This window comes from Rhinatrema bivittatum, unplaced genomic scaffold (assembly GCF_901001135.1).
Source record: "Rhinatrema bivittatum unplaced genomic scaffold, aRhiBiv1.1, whole genome shotgun sequence".
NCBI classification, from domain to species: domain Eukaryota; kingdom Metazoa; phylum Chordata; class Amphibia; order Gymnophiona; family Rhinatrematidae; genus Rhinatrema; species Rhinatrema bivittatum.
In genome coordinates this window covers 25336-49771 of record NW_021821388.1, presented here as the reverse complement: position 1 = coordinate 49771, position 24436 = coordinate 25336, and the positions used below count along the sequence as shown (strand labels likewise).

The 24436-nt window shown below is 43.8% G+C and overlaps 1 protein-coding gene across 1 annotated transcript in view; it reads left to right on the top strand.

Annotated features, from left to right (window-relative positions):
* The window catches only part of LOC115082642 (plexin-D1-like), a gene marked incomplete at its 5' end in the record, with an annotated part of 71317 nt that overhangs the window by 25644 nt on the left and 21237 nt on the right, over nt 1–24436 (top strand). The window contains 9 exon segments of the mRNA XM_029586845.1: nt 1732–1822; nt 2388–2663; nt 10927–11079; nt 14017–14131; nt 15748–15855; nt 17288–17400; nt 19017–19124; nt 19368–19498; nt 22053–22251. Coding sequence (XP_029442705.1) covers nt 1732–1822; nt 2388–2663; nt 10927–11079; nt 14017–14131; nt 15748–15855; nt 17288–17400; nt 19017–19124; nt 19368–19498; nt 22053–22251 — 1294 coding nt within the window.

The following is a 24436-nucleotide window of genomic DNA, read 5'->3' as shown; positions in this document are numbered from 1 at the left end:
CAGAATGTTAGGAATTATTAGGAAGGGAATGGTTAATAGAACGGAAAATGTCATAATGCCTCTGTATCGCTCCATGGTGAGACCGCACCTTGAATACTGTGTACAGTTCTAGTCACCGCATCTCAAAAAAGATATTGTTGCAATGGAGAAGGTTCAGAGAAGGGCAACCAAAATGATAAAGGTGATGGAACAGCTCTCCTATGGGGAAAGGCTGAAGAAGTTAAGGCTGTTCAGCTTGGAGAAGCTTGGAGATGATCTTACTGCTGAGGGGGGATATGATAGAAGTTATTAAAATTATGAGAGGTCTTGAACAAGTACATGTGAATCGGTTATTTACACTTTTGGATAATAGAAGGACTAGGGGGCACTCCATGAAGTTAGCAAGTAGCACATTTAAGACTAATCAGAGAAAATTCTTTTTCACTCAACGCACAAGTAAGCTCTGGAATTTGTTGCCAGAGGATGTGGTTAGTGCAGTTAGTGTAGCTGGGTTTAAAAAAAGTTTGGATAAGTTCTTGGAGGAGAAGTCCATAAACTGCTATTAATCAAGTTGACTTAAGGAATGGCCTCTGCTATTACTGGCATCAGTAGCATGGGATCTTCTTGGTGTTTGAGTACTTGCCAGGTTCTTGTGGCTTGGTTTGGCCTCTGTTGGAAACAGGATGCTGGGCTTGGTGGATCCTTGATCTGACCCAGCATGGCAATTTCTTATGTTCTTATGTTTATGCACTTGATGAAGAATCAAAAATATGCACCAAAGGGAAAACATATCAGCAAGCACTTACCAAATGCTGATCAAACAGTGACAATAGGCAAAAGCTCAAACGGCACCAAAACACCATAAACCAAGGTAGAACTGCTTTTAAGAAAATTCAAAAGAAGCACCAACAGAAAATCATGTGACCCCCACATACCCAATTAAAAATACTCATAGGTTAGCCACATAAATAATTATTTATTTTATTTATTTGTTTGTTTTTATATACTGACATTAAACATGGGTATCACATCGGTTTACATGATAACCTTTGTGATAATGCGACAGCAGTCATATTATCTTTACATTGTAATATTGTAGAAAACACAAATACGTATTGATTTAACAGTTATAACATTATAAACATTGATTAATTAGTTAATTGATTAATTAATTAATTAGTTTGCCGCAAGCTGTCAAGACACTTTAAAGAAAGAAAAAGAGAAGAGGAAAGACAAGGGACAGGAGGCCCAGTGCAGCACAATACTGAGTCCCAGCACAGAGCCAGCAACAGAGTGGTGCTTAGAACCCAGAGGTGCTAGACCCCTCCAGGGACATGATGTGTTTCCAGAATTTAGAGGGAGACTTCTGGTAGTCCTGGGTTTTGGACTCCATCTTCTGATGCATTGTGATACTTATGGTGCTGGAGTACAAAGCTCAACAACCAGAGCTGGTCAAAAGTCTTCCTCCAAAATCTTCACTCGCATTAGATGCTTGGGCCAGCCACTTGTGTAATTCTGTCATGCTCTCAGGATGTCTGTGTGAGCTAAATGTTCACAGTTCATATAAGATGCTGTTTCTGTGTATATAGCTCCTATGGAAAACAGGCTAAAGATGGCCCTAACTCCTTACTGCCCAGCCATGGAAGATGCTAGACTCTTGACCTGTCTTGGCACCTGTGTTGATGGCATGAATCCGCTGCAGTGTCCTTGCTTTACTTCTGTGTCCCTAATGCATATGATGTTCTGTTTTAGTGGTGGAAGGGTCATCACCCTTGAAGGGGAGGGATTTGACATGGTTCAGAATATGTCAATGGTGGTGCAGAAGATTGGGAAGGAACAAACAGTGAGTCTCTTCCTTATCCTTCTCTGATTATTGATTTGGGATGAGTGTATGGTTTTATTTGTTGTAAAGTGCTTTGTTTTCGAGGAAGGCAGTATGAAAGGGTAACATATAATACAACATCTTTAGCAGATTGTTACCCTGCATTTAGCAGATTATTAATCTGAGCTGCACATTTTTACAGGACTTTTACTCTGTGCAAGGCAGATACATACAATATCTGTACCAGGGAATACACCCTGTATTTTATTCACTAAGGCTCAGAATGAGAAATGATTTTGTGAATCAGGCCCTAATATCTTTATTAGGTCTTCACAATAGACAGCCAGACTGGTTTATTATTCTAAGCTGGACATCCTTACAGGTATTGCTCCTGGTAGATATCGCCATTTTACTTCTTACAAGAGCGGCCACTGTCTTGCATGCCGTCTTAGTGCCACATGCTCTCTCATATACTTATGTACTCTCATGCACTGTCATGTTGTCTCTCTCTCTCTTGCCTTTTCTTTCCTGTACTGCTTTCTGTGTTTCTTCTCTTTCTTAGTGATAGTTCTCCATTTCTTTGCAGAACTGTGCTGTCCTTAGTCCCGCTGTGATTTCCTGCCCGTCTCCAGCAGTCTTCAACCGCTCTTTAGGAACTAAGTCAGCTCTGGTAGACTTCTACATCAATGACATTCTCTACAAGGACCCCAGGCCTGGCCCTGAAGAACATCTACCCACTGACGAGCCGGTGCACAGCAGCAAGTTTAGCCTGGATTACTACCCAGATCCCCAGTTCTTCACAGCTAAGAAGGAGAAATGGATCAAGCACCACCCTGGAGAGCCCCTGACGCTGGTGATTCATGTAAGACGCATACAGTATACTTAGCATTGTTCTGGGAAAGGGAAAGAAAGCCACAGGCACACACTTCACAAAGCCTAAAACTTTAGATATAGATGCCATGAAACCTCCGGCTCTAAAATACCAGTATATTTTGTAATAATGCCTTCTGCTTGCCTGAAAACCCTGGTGTGAGATTTTATTGCCTAAAGTGCATGACAGGACAGAGATGAAAGATACATCTCCCACAGAGGCCGATGTAATAAGCTGTGTGTTAAGACTGTGCACTGAAATTCAGCACACAGTTTCTTATTGCACGGGCAAAGAAGATTTAACTCCTAATGCAGTAAGCTAATCGTATGCTAATGCAATGGAGCTTTAAAATAAATTCACTGACCCAAATATGTGCATAAAAACATGCATAGTGTGCATAACATGATTTGTGCACATAAACCATGTTTTCCGCACATAAAATTAACTTAAGAGTACAAAAAATGTTGTGCTCCTAATTCATGTTTTGTGCACACAACTTTTGTGCAAATAAATCATATTCTACGCACAACAACGTGCACAAACCCTGTTTTATAAACAGAAAACATTTCTGGTCATACTTAACTCAGATTTTATGCCCGAAGAACATGATTTGTGCACAAACCGTGTTTTCTGTGTGGAAATCCTGAGCACAGGACCTTCCTCACCGACAACTCCAGGTTCAGCTGCATAGACTGACAGTGGCCCCAGGAACTTCATTCCCAAGCCTACAGACTAGGGATGTGAATCGTTTTTTGACGATTTAAAAAATTGTCCGATATATTTTAAATCGTCAAAAATCGTTAGAGGCACGATACAATAGGAATTCCCCCGATTTATCGTCAAAAATCGTAAATCGGGGGAGGGGGAGGAGAAGGGGGAGGGCGGGAAAACCGGCACACTAAAACAACCCTAAAACCCACCCCGACCCTTTAAAATAAATCCCCCACCCTCCCGAACCCCCCCACAATGTTTTAAATTACCTGGGGTCCAGTGGGGGAGTCCCGGTGTGATCTTCCACTCTCGGGCCACGGCTGTCCCCCGATGTCACGAGCGCAGGAGATCGCTCCCGGACCCCCGCTGGACCCCCAGGGACTTTTGGCCAGCTTGGGGGGGCCTTCTGACCCCCACAAGACTTGCCAAAAGTCCAGCGGGGGTCCGGGAGCGACCTCCTGCACTCGGGTCATATTGCCGTATTGCAAAATGGCGCCGGCCATACAGCCATATGGCTGGCGCCATTTTGCAATACGGCCATACGGCCGGCGCCATTTTGCAATACTCGGGCCGTATTGCTATGACAGGGCAAAGGTAGCGCCGGCGCCATTTCTATTAACGCAGCCGTGGCCCGAGAGTGGAAGATCACACCGGGACCCCCCCCCACTGGACCCCAGGTAATTTAAAACATTTTGGGGGGGGTTCGGGAGGGTGGGGATTTATTTTAAAGGGTCGGGGTGGGTTTTAGGGTTATTTTAGTGTGCCGGTTTTCCTGCCCTCCCCCGATTTACGATTTAAACGATTTTTAAAAAAACAAAACCACGACGATCAGATTCTCTCCCCCCCCCCCCAGCCAAAATCGATCGTTAAGACGATCGATCACACGATTCACATCTCTACTACAGACCTCTCTCTGCACGTGAGGGCACTAACCAACATGTACAATTGTACCCACGCACTGCTGCATTGGGAGTAAAGTTTGCACAGAAAAAAATGTGCACACAACTGTGGTTAAAACTCTGCCCTCTGCCGAGTGCACCTTACTACATTGGCCTTCATTTAGCAATTCTCTCAGGAGCAATTGCTCTGGCAGAGGAATCCAGGCTGAGGGCCAGGATCAGGTCAGGGCACCCAGTTCTAGCGCTGCTACAGGCCCGAGCAGTTCAAGGTTCCTACTGCCACTCCCACGTCTCATTTTCCCACAGAGTCTCTTCCAAGGCACATTATAGGGAATTTTGCTTTTATTGCCCGTAGATTTCTAGCTATTGTGCTGGAGATGACTGTTCTGTAGCCCTTGGACACGGAAAGAGAATAAAAAACAGGAGAGGGACTTTCCTATGGAATGTAAAGTGAAAGAAACAGGAAGGTTGCGAGGGTCCCCCAGGGACAGTGCGTTTCCAGCCTTAGGTCAGGGTCACAGGGTTCTGCTTCCGTGCTGAGATAAAATAGAGTTCCTGCTGTAGTTCTCAATTACCTGCCCCTCCCCCCCCCCCCCATCTCATGGCCTTGTTCTCTTAATGCAAAGCCTCCCGTCTGTTTTCCATTGTGCGTTCTGTAAGCTCCCAGGAGTAGGGACCGCCCATTATGGGGGGGGGGGGGTGCAATTTCTGGACTGCCTGCAGAGCTGCAAAGTCCATGGCTTCCTTTTACCCAAAGTGAAAGCAGGGGGCACTTGTAAGTAAAAAGCCCCCGCACAGACTTGCAACCTGATTTTTCTGCAGATACTTTTTTTTCCCCAATAAAAATACAAAATCTCTGCCCTAACCCTTTCCCCAGGAACAACACCACCGTAGAGCAGGTGCGAGTCGGCGTAGCGTGGAAGCAGGCGTGCCCTTCTGCCCGCATACAGGATAGGGAATAATGAAAGAGCCCATGGCCACTGGTGAAACGGCTTTGCAAATTGCATTCCTAATGTCTCCGTATGCAGGGTTGGTGCTAGGGTATTAGGCGAACTTTCCGCCTTGCCCGCCACCACCCACACCAGCCCTGGCCCTCGCCCCAGCCTCGACCTTCCCTCCCATGTAAAAATTATGCATTTAAAATAATAGATTTTACCTGAAAAGGGACATTCAGGTATAGGTTTCTGAGATAAAAGTATCACTTACAGCAGTGCATGTAAATATAATATACATATTTATTTATTTATTTATTTATTTATTTATTTATTTATTTAGATTTTTTTATATACCGGCATTCGAGACAGCAGTCACATCATGCTGGTTCACATAAAACAGGGGTGCAAAGTAAACATAACAATAACAATGGTGCTGAAAAGGCAGTTACATATAACAAGGTGATAAGAACTTGGCTTAGAGGAAGAGAAAGGACAGGTTATTAATTTACACAAGTAAACGATAGGAGATAAGGTCGACCATAGTGTAGATGGAGATTAGGGGTGGCTTGGAAGTATTAGATCAAATAGACATATTGTATGTCAACCAGAAAATCCTGCTAAAAAGCAAAAAAAAAAACCAAAAAACCAATTGGAACCCATATGGTATTAGACCTGTTGTAATGCGTGTTGGGTGTAGGCTTCGCACTCAAAGCCATAAGTGAAGTGAATTACAATTACACTATAGCAAACCTCCCATACCAAAACAGCACTAAATAACAGTACTCATATCGTAACAACCCTACCTATGAAAAGGTAACACTGTAACTATTACCCCAGGCCCTAAAACACCAATACATCTCCTAGCAGAAAACAGAATAAGCCCAGCTGCTATAGAACCGTACACAGAACCTACACGCTAGCAGAATACCTCAAGTTTGAACACACATGCAGAACACAGACAAAACCTTACCAAATACAGAATAAAGAGACCATAAGGTAAAAAATGTGCAGACAAAAACAGAACTGGAAACCATGACACTAGACTCTGGATGCAGCACAACAATGGGAAAACAGAAACACTGCCATTCTTCATAAAATATCAAACAATAAAATGAAGAAATATAAAACATCAATAATAGTAGTAAAAGGACTATTTCAAAATAGCAGACAAATAGAATGTCATCCAATAATTAAAAACTCATAAAAATAAAATGTTCCAACTTCAAAACAAAAATTGAAAAACCGTGCACACATCAAATATTAACATCCACTGATTAAAACTAACAAGATTATAAAATGAACCACTCACCATACCTGGGAACTTTTGATTTCTAGATGCCCTAAGATTGTCATGGATTAGCTGATGAGGTGGGGAGCAGGGGTTGTTATGCACATACTTTCTCCTTTCTTTCTCATAATCACACACATAATTATACACATTTGTGTTCTCTCACACACACACACAGACTCTCCCACACATGCACACACTACCAGACACACACACACAAACATATGCTCTCTCTCACAGCCTCTCTCCTTCACAAACACAAGCCCTCATTCACTCAGGCAGGCCCGCCTCTCACACACACACATGGGTCCCTTGTCTCATTCACAGTCACACACGTACCCTCATACAGGCTCGCTCTCTCTCTCTCTCACATATATATTCCCTCATAGAGGCTCCATCTCTCTCTCTCACACACACACCTTCCCTCTGTCTCTCTCTCATACAGACACTCTCTGTCTCTTGCATACACACACACCCCTTCACACAAGCTCCCTGACTCTCTGGCACACACACCCTTACACAGATACCCTTTCTAACACACACACACATGCACTCTCACTCCCTCACACAGGCTCCCTCTCTTTGTCTCACACACACACACACACACAAACAAAGGTGCCCTCACAGGCCCGCCTCTCACACACACATCCTTCCAATCTCTCTCTGGCTCACAGGCAGTCTTGGTCTCTCCTTCTTCCTTCTGCAGGTGTATGGGTTCTGCCCCCAGTTCTCCCCGGTCTGTCTCTTCTGTTGTTTGCCATTCCCAGGCCTCTCTCTCTCTCTCTTCTGCCATGGATGGGATGGGCTCCATCTGTGGCCCTGCTGGCACAAATCTTTGACCGTCAGCAGAATGAGTTCCACTTGCGGCTCACCAAGTCTCTGCTCCAGTTAGCTGTGAGTGGGATGGGCTCTACTCGCAGTCCGCTGAGTTGCTTGTTCTCTCGGCCATGAGCAGGATGGGCTCTGCTTATGGCCCGCTGAGTCTCTTACCCTCTGGGCTGTGGCTCCATATGGCTGCTCTTTGCCGCCACCTAATGGTTGGTGCCCTAGACGACTGCCTAGTTCGCCTAGTGGATACGCCGACCCTATCTGTATGGCGCTGCCTACTTCTGGCGTGTGTGGTACAAATCATAACAATAACAACAATACAGTACAATGCAACTCCATTGGTAGTTAGCACGTGCCTTTCCTAATAAAAGCCCAAGGCAAGATACAACAAATTACAAAACAATGGTCTGGTGAGGCAACAAACTTTACAGCCAGTGTTTAGACCTTTAAAACCATCACTGGCACACTTTCATGCTGGTGAAGATTTTAAAGGCTTGCATAATCTGTGCACATGATTGCAGCGGTTTGAAATTCTGTGACTTTTCATCAAAATTTTCCCCCATCCTCTTCAGTTTTTGCTCCACATGTCATATACCCTAGACCGCCGGTAGCACATTCATGCAGGTGAATTTTCTCATTTTCCACTCATCCTGATTCATCGTTTGAGGTGCTTTGACTTCTCTCTGCACTCTGACACTTGTGTCTAACAGAGCATCAGTTCGTTCACCAAAAAAAGTGTTTTCTTTCACTGGCAGTCTAAAATATATCAGCATAAAAATGTGCCAGTGGCAGTTCTAGGGTGCAGTTTTTTTACTACTTTACATGCACAATAAATGTTTTCATTTTTGTTTTTAAAGATTGTGTTGGTTATTTTCTCTAATTTTATGTTAACTTTAAAACATTTACTATCAAAACCCAAAGATCTACAATAATTTCCTTTATTTTAAATCATATGATACTAATGGTAAAGAAACTAGTGTTGTCACAGACTGTACCACCAAAACTTTCAAATAAATAGGGAAAATGTAAAAATATTGTCTGCATTTAATACAAAGCTTCAATTTGTGCACCAAAAATATTTGTTTTCTTTCAATTATGGAGCCTAAAACACAGTGGCATAAAAACATGCTGGAGGCAGTCCTGGGGTATACAAAAAATTTGGCGGTTTTACTTTCTTGACCTGAAATGATTAGCCTAGAAGGGATTTGGGAGTAATTATTATATTATCTTGCACAGATGGCCCAGTTTTTTCCCCAGTACCAAGCATTGGCTACAGATGTCAATATGTATGAAAAAAGACATTTCCATGATTCAGCACAAGGTAGACAAATTAGAGGTGAAAGTGTCAGCTACACAGGACTTGGGAAATTCTTTGGTCAAGAGACATCATCCATAGTAACATAGAAACAGTCAGTAGAAGAAGAACAAATGGTCCATCCAGTCTGCCCAGCAAGCTGTACATGGGGCAACCGCTGCTCCATGCAGACCACCCCCAAGCCCTCTGTCAAGGGTAGCAACTGCTGCTCTGTCCAGGTCCCCCCATTATATTAGGGTAGTAACTGCCGCTCCATGCAGGTCATCCCAAAGCCTTCTGTTAAGGGTAGTAACTGCCGCTCCATGCAGGTCATCCCAAAGCCTTCTGTTAAGGGTAGTAACTGCCGCTCCATGCAGGTCATCCCAAAGCCTTCTGTTAAGAGTAATAGCTGCCGCTCCATGCAGGTCATCCGAAAGCCTTCTGTTAAGGGTAGTAATTGCCACTCCATGCCAATTACCCCCAAGCCTTCTATTAAGGGTTGTAATAGTTACACTCAAAACAAAGTAGAGCATAAGAACCTCAGGCTTATTAATTTTGCTATGTGGACATTGATTTCCCCAGTGGATATGTTCAAGAAATATTTAGCTGAGGTTTTGAGAGTGCCAAAAAAATGATTTCTACCTATATTGAGAGTATATTATGCCGGCTTATAAAAAGTCAATGGGAATGATGTGCCTGCTCAGTCCTCGTTGGATATTGCTGGCATTAAGTATGCATTCTCTGATCCAGCTTAATTTGATTAGTTTATTAGTGAAAGACAAGTTTCAGCTCAATTCTCAATGCCTTATTTGCCAACAGTGGCTTCTCTTGTAAATTAACTCTTAGATTTCATACATTTGGAAGATTAGGTCTTCGGCTATGTTTAGTGCTATTCCTTTTTTGTTAGTTTGATATATTTTACTTGGCTTAATAACGTTCCTCCTCCATTCTGGGGACTGAAGTTATGCATTGCATTTATTATTTTACTAGGAGGCTAATATTCAAAATGGTATTGATATTAAATGCTTTATAATGAGCTATCCATCTAGAATTTAAGTCGGGGTGTTTTGGGGAGGAGCAGATTTAGCCAGATAAGTTATCAGGCTATCTTAACTAGCCACTCCTTTGCTGAATATCAGCCCCTAGACTACTGTTTTCTTTTCTTACCACTATCTTCTATAGCATTATTCTTTAACAAGTATTGTCTTGGTTGTATAATTTGAAATTACTATAAATAAAAAGGTTAAAAGAAACATTACCAAACAATGAATACATAAAAATCTTCTGAAAAAATAGCAAAACAGCAAAAATAAACAATCATGTAGAAATAAATACAAATTAAAAACTAGCATACAAATACTTCATAAATAAAGATGAATAATTATAAGTGGACCAAGCTAACAGAATAAAAGGAGGGTAACAGAAAGTTCTATAAAATGAAAATAACCATAAAGTTGAGAGACATTTGACTTATAAACAGACTATTTTAATGCTACTTCAAAAAGCCTTATCTTTTTGGCCTGAATGACCTTCCTGAAAGCCAAATAGCTGCCAGACACACACACACACCTCTTTGGAAATTTTATTCCAATGCCATGGGGGCAATGCAAGAAATGGAGGATAAAGACCAAATTGGCCCATTCGGTCTGCCCAGTTGCACTTCTCCGGTTAATAAATTCCCATACTCAACCCAACACCAGTTCCCCATTCCTCGCTTTTTTTACCTGAACTTTCAGCCCCTTTCCTTCCATATCAGTCCCAAGCATGCCCAGAATTTGCTAAAGTGCTGGACTCCACCGCCTCCTCTGGTGGCCACTTCGGGCCTTGTCACTTGTTTCCTCTGCGATTCTTGCAAGACTAACAGTAAATTCAACATCCAGGTCCCCCTCTACATCTTATTAACCAGCTTGCCAACAATCCTTACAACCACCAAAGCCAGTGAAGCCATCATCCAAAATATACAGCCTCCCCATGCTCTTTGGTTTTTAACCATGGTCCCTTCATTGTCCTTGGAAGCCCAAGCAGTCACACCACTGTTAGAGCTGTACCCGCTGCTCCATGCAAGGTTATTCTTGGAAGCCTGATGCGGCCTTGCCACTGCTGTTTAGGTAGTAACAGTGGCAAGATTGAATTATAAAGCAGTCACTCTCTCAGTAACCCCCTCATCTCTCAGTGACCCTCTCATTACATGGCAGTCACACTCCAGCTGAGTAACATCAGGATCAGTTTACTACAGTTATGGAAAGACGTTTATTGTCAAATTAACTCCAAATTTCAAATGTGTTGTTACTGTCATTAGAAAGAGCCTGACATCCTGGGACTGAAGCTGGAAGAATACCAGATTAAAATTGGCCTGCGTTCCTGTGAAATGAATTTTATTGTGATCGACAAAGTGATCCACTGCACAATCAACGAGTCACTGAGCACATCTGAGAGAACATTACCTGTGACGGTAAGTGACATGGCGCGATGCCTTGCTGTGACATTACTGACAGGGACAGTGCCTTACCTCTTGCTAATGCCACCAAATGCTGGAAAACTGTCCTGTACCATTCTGTTGTGATACAAGGACAGAAAGGCTAGAGATGTGAATCGGAACTGGAATCGGTTCGGATTCCGGTTCTGATTCACATGTGGGGGTTTTTTCATCGGGCCCGATCGCGGTTTTATTTATCGGCTGCTCCCGAGCCGATAAACAAAAAACCCACCCCAACCCTTTAAAACTAATCCCTTTGCTTCCCCCACCCTCCCGACCCCCCCCCCCAAAAACATTTTAAGGTACCTGGTGGCCAGTGGGGGTCCCGGGAGCGATCTCCCGCTCTCGGGCCGTCGGCTGCCACTAATCAAAATGGCGCCGATGGCCTTTGCCCTTACCATGTGACAGGGTATCCGTGCCATTGGCGCCGGCCATCCAGTGCTCCCTCCATGTGACAGGGGCCAGCCAATGGCACGGATACCCTGTCACATGGTAAGGGCAAAGGCCATCGGCACCATTTTGATTAGTGGCAGCCGACGGTCCGAGAGTGGGAGATCGCTCCCTGGACCCCCACTGGACCACTAGGTACCTGTAAAATGTTTTTTGGGGGGTCGGGAGGGTGGGGGAAGCAAAGGGATTAGTTTTAAAGGGTCGGGGTGGGTTTAGGGGTTATTTTTGTGTGCCGTTTTTCCCGCCCTCCCCCAAAACGATAAGAGAACCCCCACGATCAATATCATGGGGTTTTTCTATCTTTCAGGGGAGCCCCCGATTTCTGACGATTTTGAAAATATCGACGATATTTTCAATCGTCCGAAGCCCAATTCACATCCCTAAGAAAGACCCCAGATTCTGCACTGTGCATGAAACCTGGGAAAGCTGGTGAAAGAGGAAGAGGGTGAGAGAGTACATGACAGGCATCCAGTGATTACAAGTGATGCATATGGGTCAGGAGCATTTTGCTCGTGATCTGAGGAGTGGGGAGTAGGAAAAAGAGTTTCAAGAAGTGAAACCTCCTCTAAGCTTCTTATCCTTACTGCCTTAGCAATGGCTAATTTTGTTTTGTTTGGGGTTATTTTTAGAACTGCCACCTCGTGCTAAGGCTGATTCAGTCCTGGTTTTGTCCAGTTGGGTACTTGGGATTTTAATTCTGATTTTCATAATGAAATCAATGGGAAAGTCAGAACTACAAATCCTTATATGTAGTGGGGCAAATCAAGGGCTGGGGTCAGTGTGTTTAGTTGATGCAGGGTGTAGTGTTAGTTTGGATATCTCTTAAGCTGCTCACTAGAGAGGCTTATCCTTCGTTGTGGTCCTCTTGCCCACGATAGCTGCTTCCATTCATTTGGAGAATTGGTTGTCAATAGGAATGGGGATGGAACAGCTCCCTTATGAAGAAAGGAGAAATAGATTATGGCTCTTCAGGTTGAAGAAGGGGGATATGATAGAGGTTTAAAAGATCATAAGTGGGGTGGAACAAGTAAATAGGGAATAATTATTTACTCTTTCATATAGTATGATGGCTAGGGAGCACTCCTTGAAACTAACTCACAATTAATCTATAGAATTTATAGCTGGAGGATATGGTCAGGGCATCTAGCGAAGTGGAGTTTAAAAGGGGTGTGGACAAGTTCCCAGAGGAAAAGTCCATAAACAATTATTAGCCAGGTAGATTTGGGGAAGCCACCACTTAACCCCGGGAGCGAACAACAAGAAATGGATCTACTCTTTGAGATCTGCCGGTATATCCTAGAAATCTGGACTGGCCACTGTTGTATTCAGGATTCAGGACTCGATGAAACCCTTGGTTTGACCCAGCATCGCTCTTCCTGTGCAACAGAGCATATGATTACACAGATGTTTCCTTGCGATCTCTCCATCTGTCTGCTATTGCATAAGTTCCTCAGAATTTAGTTGCAGGAGGTCAGATCTACAGCAAGGCAAGCGGCCTGTAACTGAATTACGTGACAGCATCCCTTATCTCAGGAGTTGTCAACTCCGATCCTGAAGAGCCACAAACAGGCCAGCTTTTCAAGATATCTATACTGAATATGAATGAGATAGAGCTGCATACACTTGGAGGCAGTGCATGCAAATCTATCTCATGCATACTCATTATGGATATCGTGAAATTCAGGCATGTTTGTGGCTCTCGCGACCAGAGTTGGCCACCCCTGCCTTGTCTACTCTTAGTCTTCCATTCCTCTCTCTTTTGATGATAGGCTTGACTAGATTTGTTCTTTTTTTCTCAGTCATTTTGAACCTTGGTAGAACCACACTTTTGTCAGCTCATTGACATGGTGCTGTAAAGTTTTGATTCTTATACTGGTTCTCTGTATCTCAGCTCAACATTTCGCCATCACTGGTACCCTGTGAAAGCAGCTAGTTTCATGTTCTCATGAGATTTTACACAGTCCTAGCTGTCTAACCTCTACACTGGGCACTTGGCTATCAAATGGTCCAACTGGCAAGAATCACAATGCATTGGAATAGAGGGCTAAACCTCCATGATGAGGCCCAAAGCCCCTGATGACCTTGGATTATAACAGTAACAATAATAGCTCCAGTTGGCTATGTGTGGTTGAAAACCCCATGTCCGATCACATTATTGCAGAGATTTTCCTCTTTATTAAGCATGTACAGTGAAAACCCTTTTCTACGTATGCTGTAATCTTGTGCATGCTAGGAAAACCCTAAAATGAACTCCTTACTCTTCCAAGTGATTAAAGTAAATTGCTCATGTCATGCGTCAATAAACCCAAATACATGAATTACTTCAGTTTTAGATATTGATTAAATAGCATGAACTAGAACACACTGTGTTGGAGGCAGAGAAATCTGGGATTTTGCTGTGTGCCTTGTACCTTTCCTTACTGCTTCCTTACTGTTAAACTTCCTTTTCTCATTTTTCCTTAGATCCAAGTTGGAAAATACAACCAAACCATTGCAATGCTGCACCTGGGAGGGAGTGAGACAGCTATTATTGTCTCCATAGTTATATGTAGCATCTTGTTACTGCTTTCTGTTGTTGGTAAGGCATGGCACCATTCCCCAAATACTGGAGTATTTTACATTTGTATGTATTTATTTATTTATTTTAAAATCATTCTAACCCACTGATCTGAAGTTCTTGGTGAGGTACATAAAAGAATATTCATATTAACACTAAATCACCCAGGCCCCATATTTTATGCAAAAATCCATAGCAAAGAGGAAAAGGTCAAGGTGTAGCACTAGATAGTGTACTGACCTTTCACCTCTGGGGGTCATGGATTCAAATTCCATCATAGATCCCAAAAGGAGATGAGTTAATGAGTTAAAATTGTGGACCCAGTTTTAATGGAAAAGATAGAAATATTTCTGCAGTCTGTATTGAAATGCAGAATTGAATGCGTGGCTTAGCTCTGGACTACCAGGGGCATTGCAGGGCAGGAGTGAGGTGCACTGGCAGAGCTGTGTCTGGGGGTGAGGGTCTCAGTACTGAAACAGGAAGGGGTGCTTCAGGGCAAGAGTCAGATGCATTAGCAAAGATGAGTGTTGCAGCATGCATGACTGCATCTCCTGCAAGGCTCCAAAGTGGTTTACACAATAAAACAGATAAAAGCAAGACAACAAAATAATCAACATTGAAATATGTATTTATTTTCAGTGGACTTCTGCATATGTCCTAGCACTGTCTATTGCTATTAACGTCCCTTGTTTACTGTGATTCACCTAATTTGAGGACATGAGGAAATCTCTGTTTTTATTGCTTCCACGTGTGACGATTCTCAGCTCCACCAACAGAGGAGGTTCAGAAAATGAGTTATTTGTACATATTGAGAATTTGTGTCCGCACATGGCTAGATGCAGACACTAAAAATGCAGGGTTGAGTCCTAAAAATTGAATCTTATATCTCTGATTAATCGCACTTATTGTGTAAAAATCAAACTTGACCAGAAATGGGAGAATTGGATGTGTATTGTGGGTCTAAGGTTTATTTTTTGAGCTGGAAACATTTTGCGCATGCTATTAAAAAAAATCCCACTGCTCTGCACTGGCAGGCATTCCAGTGACATCTATGTGATAGATACATTCCTTCTAAACTGCATTCTCACTGAAGGACTGGCAGATTTGAAATGGCCTTCTCATTAAAGATTCCCCTTTTGTCGGTGACAAATCACTAAATTACTCTTAGTGACTTGTCAGGTTACAAGATCTGGTTTCTCCACAGCTTGGAAGGTCTGAGACTCTTACCAGTGACTCAGCATGTGGAAACGTATGGGGGGACTAACCTGCACGGTGTGGCAGATACTACCATAAGCCTGCTGGGCAAACCAGATGGCCCAATTGGTCCTTTTCTGCCGTCACTTCTATGTTTCTGTGTTTCATTAGTTCCGAACTGGCTGGGAGGGTTGGAATCCCCTATATTACAGTTTGGAAAATCTGGGACTCCCTCTCATTAGTGAATCAGCAGGATCAAAGAGATAGGCCTGGGACAACCCTCTCTCCAGTAATTCAGCAGGTCAGAAGGGCTGGAGCCTTTCTCTCTTTAATGACTCAGCAGGTTTTGATGATCTAGAGAACTTTTATTAAGTTGAAAGGCTTGGCAGCAGGCTCATTTAGCAGTGTTTGGTCTATTGTTTTATCTCTTTTTCCTTGTCCAGCTCTGTTTGTGTTTTGCACTAAGAGTCGCAGAGCTGAACGTTACTGGCAGAAAACCCTGGTGCAGATGGAAGAAATGGAATCCCAGATCCGTGAAGAAATCCGTAAAGGTAACTCTTAAGTGTAGAATGAGAACACTGTGAAAGGTAGTCAGAGAGAAAAGAGACCTTCATGACACACTCTAGGGCCTCTGTGCCTACAGAGCAGCAGCATTCAAGAATTTGCCGATGCTTAACAGAGTTAGGCCTAGTCGGTACATGAATTGGAGATCGCCTCGAATCACTGGATGCCGCAGGAGTTGCTGTTGGTGGCTCCCAGGAGACATCAAAGAGCTGAAAAGCATTTACTTTTTATTTATCAGCTTATTAAAAACATTTCTTTCAGTTTATTTTAGCAGTTATATTGTGTGACACCAGGCCGCACAACAATAACTTCTTTAAAAAGTCTACCACCTACATGTTTGGGAAAGCTACATTGACAGTGAGCATTTCTTGAAGCTCTTGCCATTTAATTTCTTCTGACTGGACTGCACACTCTACAGCAGGTCTGCCCTAACTCGGTCCTCGGGGGCCGTAACCCAGTCAGGTTTCATGATTTTCACAATGAACCTGCATGAGGTCTATTGGCATGCAATGGAGACAGTGTAGACAAATAGATCTCTTGCATATTCACTGTGGAAATCCTGAAAGCTCGGCTGAGTTTGTGCAGCCCCGCTCTGCAGTTTGCTGGCACAGAGCTTATCATTCCTACCCTTGTGGGAAGTTCATTAGATCCTTTGATGTCCATGTAATTATGGGACATTTGTTTAATGCTTCATAGAATAAAAAGTCTCTGTGGGCACCATAGTTCTCCCTAAGACCTTGGTGGGACATCGGTTTAGTATTTGCCTCGGGGAGGGCGGGGAGAGTGTTCCATATTGAGCTGTTGACACACCACAGATTTCCTTGAAGTTTCCAGCCCTGCCCAGCATTTGAGAAAACACAGGATAAATGGTTATAATGAAATGGCAATAGGAATTGTGTTCTAAAGACCAAGAAGATAAATGATGCCAAAAAAAAAAAAATAGCTCTAACGATGATCCTGTGTCTCCAGCACATGCACATTTTTTATCTCCTGCGTATTCTTTGTGCGTATCCTGAAAACCTGACCGGCCCTGGTGTCGCCAGGACAAGCCCTGGCCCCGCACCTTCCACTTCTGTCAAACGGGACCTGACTCTGCGCCTGGGCTGCCTCGTCTTCTGAAAATCAGATTGTAATCCACCTTGGTGCCGTGGGGAATTACAGACTGTCAAATTTCAGTAATAAGTAAAACAAGTACTAAATATACTATAACTGAAGGAAGTGGCGGACCTTTTTTTTTTTCCCCTCGTGCTCAAGCTGTTCTCTTGGTCTCCGTGTCTTCCTGTGTCTGGTGGCGCTGGAAAAATGATTGGAGGTCACGGCGGAAGGAGCCAGGGAAGAGTTACATGGGACACCGCGCTCGTGCAGGAGCTCCCGTCAGGCGTCTTCCCTTTCTTATGCTCTGTGCCCTCTTTGGTTTAGGTTTTGCTGAGCTTCAGACAGACATGACGGATCTGACCAAAGAGCTGAACCGCAGTCAGGGGATCCCGTTCCTGGAGTACAGACATTTTGTCACACGGACGTTCTTTCCAAAGGTAATGGCGCCGTCTTTATGCTCTTCCGTGTTTGGTGCCGTCAGTTGTCGTCTGGGTCAGTGCCCTCAGTTGTTGAATATTTAGTCATCCACTTCCGGTCAGGGGATAGATGGACAAATCAATTGGGGGAGGGGGGGTGGACAGGACGGGGATTCATCCATAGCAAAACCCATCAATTGCTGTTTTATCTTTGGTTAAGCCTCACACTTCCGTTCCGTCTTCTGCTTGTTTGCATCCTGTTCTTGCACTGGCGAAGACAGAGGGCCCTGTCAGACTCCTGTACCACAGCACTGTCAGTAGGCGCCCGGACTGCCATCTCTCTCTCTCTCTTTCTTTCTTTATTTATTTGAAGAGTTTCTAAATCGCTCGCTCTCTCTCTCTCATTCTGGGCAGGGCACAGTAAGAACATACAATACCATATAAAAGTATTGAGGTCAGTATTCAAAGCCATTTAGACTACTAACTCACAAATTATCCATCTAAATGGCAAGATTTGGAATATTGAGCCACTCGACCGGCTAAAGTTTTGCCAGATATAAGTAATTATCTGCTTAAAATCTAGCCGGATAGAAAAAGATGCATTCTGGGGGCATTTTGAGGAGGAGTTAAGTTATCCAACGAACTTAGCTGATTTTTAACTATAACTGGCTAAATTAACTGGGAAACTAGACCTTGAGTGGTCGGATATCTTTAAACGATATCCAGTTACGTGGCATTCCTGTAGGAAAAAAAAACATCGGCCCGATTCCCCCCCCCCCCCCCCCCCCCCCCCATCTCAGATTTAACAAACCCTGCTGGCTGAGATTTAATCCAAAATCCTGGTGCCGGTCCTCCAGCCTTCCCCCTCCCTCCCTGCTAAATACTACAAAAAAATATGTATATTGCCTCCTCATTACCCTCACACCCCTCTCAAGCTGCCACCCTTCCCTCGAAGCCTTCCCAAATGCCCAGTACCTGAATCGTGGCCTGACTTTGAAACCCGAGATCGCAAGTACACTGCAATCCTGGATGCTTCCAGCCTTACTCTGGTAACAGCCCTGGAAGTGTACGTTAGTGTAAATGTTCTGCCCAGTGCTGAACACTCAGAAGCTGACCAGTTAGTTTTAAAGTTATCCGGCTAAAGGTAGCCGGGTAACTTTCGATGAGAATATTCAGTGGAATGTTATCCCGTTGAATATCTGGGACAAGTTGTCTGGCTGAACATGGACCTCAGAAAACATAATCACACATCAACTAACACCATCAGAGATATCCCACCAGTATTCCTGGCTAGGGTCAGCACAGAGTTTCATCAGCCTTCAGACAAAACATTTTTCTGCCTTTAAGCAGAAACACACAGTCAATCTGCCAAAGCTATAGAAAGGTGGGGCCTTGTTATTGTTAAAACAGGGGAAGGCCTTTTTTCACGCCCCCCACCCTCTCTCCTACTTCTCAAATTCCTCTGATTCACGAACAGGAGTAATGGGTCAGAGGTCCTAGATTTGACGAATCTTATTTCTTCTGCTCCTGGCTGGTGGTCTTTATTCCGTGATGATTTGCTGATGTTTTTCTGCATCTGTAAGCCTGGAAGTGTTTGCTTGCAAAGCCCTGACTCCAATCCTTGTTTTCTTCCCTAGTGCTCCTCGCTGAATGAAGATAAGTATATTCTACTATCCCAGACCGTCAATTTCCAGGTGGGGTGTCAAGTGCCGGAAACACATCCCTTGCTTCTTGGAGACTGGGAGGTGAGTAGCCCAGATCTACGAGAAAAATATGGTGAAATGGCCACATACAGCCGAGAGATTTGGAAATCAGTGGTACCCAGTGAATCAGTGCAATCAACTACTCTCCTAAGTTATAGAAGGGCACTAAATATGACTCTCCCATAAGACCAGAGCCATTAATACATAGACAGTCTGATTTCCTTTCTTATGGCTCTGTTCGGTGCCTTCTCTGATTCCATCCCCAAGCATAAACTTTACCTTTAGATTCCCGAAAACTGCAGATGCAACATGGAGGAAGGAATTGCGTTATTCTCCACTCTGCTCAGCAACAAACACTTCCTCATCACCTTTGTCCACTCCCTGGAGCACCAGAAGGATTTTGCTATTCGGGACCGGTGAGTTCTCTGGTGTGTCACGCACCCCATGGGGAGGGCAAATTTCACACTGCCCATAGTGCTTCCTGTTTTGTTCCTGCAGGGCCTGCAAGGTGATTGTCAAAGGGGGGTGCCCCATGAGCCATTAGGGAAGCCGGGGATTTTGTAGCTGCTTTGAAGTAGATGCAAACTATTTGCATTAAAGTATGTGCAAGGGTTTCAAAATGAAATCCCCATGTGTGCTTTCCCTTTCCCCACCTAACTCAGCCCGTGTCTTACTGCAGATAAAAGTTATGTGCACTGTAAAACAGCATGCATGTCTTTGCATGAGTTTCCCCATGGAAAATCTGATGAATATTACCCCCCAGTATTTACACTAGGAGCATGTTGGAGGCTTAGTGTGATTACAGTCTTTCATGCATGCATAGTGCTCATGCAGGGGATACATTAAAATGCTTAACACATTTGGAATATTGTGTACAATTCCTGACTTTGCACCTTCAAAAGGACATATATTGGATGGAATTGGTCCAGAGGGTGGCTACTACAATGGCCAACTGTCTTCATGATATGGCCAACTGTCTTCATGATAAAGCATACGGAGATAGACTCAAAGATCTAAACATGTGTACCCTATAGGAAAGGGGAGATATGATTGAGACATTTAAATATCTCCAGGGTTTCCATGCACAGGAGATGAGCCTCTTTCAAAGGAACAGAGGCTCTAGAATGAGGGAGTATTGGGATGAGGGTGAAAGGCATGGATTCAGGAGTAATCTAAGGAAATATTTTTTTTTCAGAGAGGGTGGTGGATGCATGGAATAGCCTCTCAATGGAGGTGTTGGAGACAAGAATTAAATGTTGCTAATGTTAAATACAAAGTATCCTTAGCATGAATACATTATATAGGAGAGGAAAAGACCTCAGCACTGGTACTGACTAAGCTTTGCCGTCAGATTTTTTAAACCAGTGGTTGCAATCATGGGTCATAAAAACCTCTCTTTTTCTTTTTATAATTTGTCAAAAATTTTTTTAATTATTTTTAAATTTCTTAAAAATGGCTTTTTATTTTTATATTTTCCATTTATATGTAGCCATGCATCATTTCTTTCATTAAGCATAGCTCAAAAGCAAAACCAGATTACAATTGGATGTTATGCTAATCAATATCTCACAAATGCTTTCGGCAAATGTAAACGATCAACAGCTGCCATTCGAGACGCCGACGTTGACAACGTTTCGCCAATGCTGCGTCAGGGCGATTAATCATAGTATTTTCAGGACATAGATTCTATCGGACTATGAAGGAACATGTCCTGAAAATACTATGGTTATACCGCCCTGACGCAGCAGTGGTGAAACGTCAACATCGGCGTCTCGAATAGCAGCTGATAGCAGCGCTGGTTGAGCATTGCACAGAAATTGATCGTTAACATTTGGTGAAAGGTTTTCCAAGGCATCTGTTGAAAGATTCTACAAAGAAACCATCACATCAAGATAAGTGTGAAAAATTGATCTCTATCGGGCGAACATGTTGCATATTCTAAAGAAGCACTTGTAAGAAACTGATTAGGATAACATCCAATTGTAATCTGGTTCTGCTTAATGAGAGAAATGATGCATGGCTACATATAAATTGAAAATATAAAAACCAGTTTAAAAAGCCATTTTTAAGAAATTTTAAAATAATTAAAAAAAATTTTTTGACAAATTATAAAAAGAAAAAGAGAGATTGCAACTACTGGTTTAAAAAATTTGACGGCAAAGCTTACTTGGTACCAGTGCTGAGGTCTTTTCCTCTCCTATACAATGAATTCATGCTAAGGATACTTTGTATTTAACAATTAGCAACGTTTAATTGTTGCACCAGCCAGTTATTTTTCTATTCTAAGTGAGATACTGGTGTTTCCCTTTGATTGGAGGTGGTGAAGTCAAGGACAGTAAATGAATTCAAGAAAGCATGGGATAAGCACAGAGGATTTCCGAGGGAGTGGTGGGGATTGCAGAGCTGAGCTTTGTTTCGTTATTTCTCTGACGCGTGCGGAAGGAAGGGACCCTTGGTCTAACCTGGTGACTTAGGGGCAACTGCTGTGCATGGCCACGTGGGAGACTTGGGTTCAGTTCTCCAGCCTGACTTCTGCTTCTTAGGCCAGCCAAGGCTGGGGATGCTGCAGAGGCAGCGCTCACAGCCATTGCAGAACAGTAGCACCTCCTGGTCAGACTTGGGGTGAATGTATACTGGATACTGGAGGGAATCATGGCCTGTGGCTGCTGGCTGAGGGCTGTCACTCTGATGACCAGGTAACTGTGATGTCCGGCTCTGATAAAGCTGGAAGCCCAAAGCAGCAGGAGTAAAACTGCCAGACCCCCCAAAAAAGGGACCCATGTGGGCCAGAAAGCTCAGGTACCAACAACATTTTGGGGTAAGTCTTCTGTTAATCCAGAAAAGGTTATCACAGTCCAGGTGTAGAGAGTCACACGCATAACTGGGGAATTGTGACTTCCACCTGTAGTGTCTTTTGGATACAAGTAATTGGACACTAAACTCCAGTATCGTGCCTCCCTTTGCCCTCAGGTGTAATCTGGCCTCCTTGCTCACCATTGCCTTACATGGGAAACTGGAATACTACACAAGCATAATGAAAGACCTCTTGGTAGATCTCATAGACGCTTCGGCTTCAAAGAACCCTAAGCTGATGCTTCGGAGGACGGAGTCTGTGGTGGAGAAGATGTTGACCAACTGGATGTCCATCTGCATGTACAGCTATCTCAGAGTACGTGGCCCTTGTCAGTGCAGTAATGTCTGAGCATGCGTTTGTGTTCTCAGTCTGTGCAGCCCCTTGTCAGAGCAGTAATGTGTAAGCACATGCACGTGTTCTCAGCCTGCATGGCTCCTTGACAGTACACTAATGTGCATGTATGTGGTCTCAGTCTGCACAGCTTCTTATCAGTTTAGTAATGTGTGAGCACGTTTACATGGTCTCAGTCTGCGCAGCCTCTTCTCAGTGTAGTAAGTCAGCCGTGCTGCACAAGCTCTTCCCAGCACAGGTTCATTGTTACTCTGGCAAAGTCTGGAGTTGTGGTGTGAGAGAGAATTTTCAAAGCTATTTATTCAAGTAATTAGTGATTTATCTGCATACACTGGCTGTCCGAAGGCCACCCTCACCCAATGTGGCTATAAGTTCATGCATCCGCAGCATGCAGATTTCTAGCCACATGGAAAGAAGGTGCTCCTGGGGACATATTCAGGGAAGGAATAATTATGTGCAAAGATTGTATTTTCTATTTTCCCATCAGAATCCTATGCCTGAAAAAAAACAGGTGCAAGTGACCACCTAGTGCTCTGTCAGTACTGATTGGTCTAATCACCAGAGAGTGTAGTGAATGTATGAAAATTAAGTGCCGACACTTGCCTGTTGTACCAGCACTTAGTACTTGGTATTCAGCCCAGCAGGAGGAAGTAAGAGTGCTGGGCTTCTGGGATGCTTTTGGAGGTATGGACTGGGGGCAGTGGGAATTTGCACCACATGTCTTTTTAAGGGAGGGGATGGGGCAATATTGGGGCCACTTGGTCCACACTACATTTTGTTAAATATCTTGGAGCGAGGGTGTAGAGGGATCAGGGCCTCTTTGTGATGTTGTCTGTGAGTTGCCCCAGGAATGAGGGGCCTCATTTCTGGAGAGGGAAATCCTGGCCAATAACAGTGAAAACAGGAAAGCTGGTCATCTTCTGTCCAAGTCAAGCACCTTCCTCTTGGGTTCAGCCCTCAGGGGCTAGTGGCCAGAAAGGCATGAGGAATAGGGGTAGCCCCTAAAAGCAACAAGAAGCTCGGAGCTTGGAACAGAGCAAGGAGCTGGGGCACTCCAGGAATCAAATAATATGAAAAGGTAAAACAGGAATGCAGAGGGCAAAGTAACTGGAGATGATGAAGTGTTCTGGATTCTGGTAATGTGGACAGAACCAGAGTGCAAGGACCAAGCTCTGGCAAACCACTGACAAAAAGCCTGAATATAAGTACAGATCTAGGTAGGAAATAAGATGGCTACTGGCAGGGGGCAGTGAGGGGCACAGATTGTCCAAGCAGCTCACAGTGCCACCTGCAGGCTGGAGGTGAAGTTAGCAATGGATCCTTACACACTTGTCCTCACTACATTTTTTTTAACCTGGTGGGGTGCAGGAGGGAGGGAGAATCGGGGTGCTGGTGGTTCACTCATTTTCTTTTCAATATTCAGAAGTCCAGTGAGCAGCAAAGTTACCCAGATAACTTTATCTGATTAATTTTAACTAAGCATGTTCAGCACTTTTACCCCGCTAAGTGCTGCTGAACATTCAGCTGATGTTATCTGAGTAACTTTATCCAGATAATTTCTCTGCTCGCCAGCTTGCTGAACATTGACCTCTAAAGTTCCAGACAGTGTCTGTCAGAAAGAAATGAGATGAGACAGAAAGCAATTGGCAGGGCCTGGAATGGAAGCAGAGAGGCAACAGCCAGAGCTCAGTATAGCAAAGACTGTGCAGCTTTCATCTATGGAGGTCTCATTTCATTAATACCCAGCAGCTGGAGGCATTCAGCCACTCCCATTACTGGACCATCCTCCTTCTTCTGTAATAGAATTACCAGTATCTGATCCTTGCACTACACTGAATGAGTGACATGCCTCAATTCATTTTTGCTTTCTTCTTTAAGATGTAGATGTTGGGGGTACAATTGAAAATGTATCCAACTTATCGGATCCTTGTAGGCTCCCTTTTTATGTTCTCCAGAGCTGTGGATATTCAAGGAAGCAATGTGGTAGCAAGACCCCACATCCCTGCAAGTGATATCCCAACAGCCAACAAGGGGACTTCACATCCACTTTACTGCAGGGACGTGCGCCACAGCTGCTGAACAGAGGGGCTTCAATCAGAGGGAGGAGAGAAGTCCCTACTACCTCAGCAATGTTTATTGCTCCATTCCA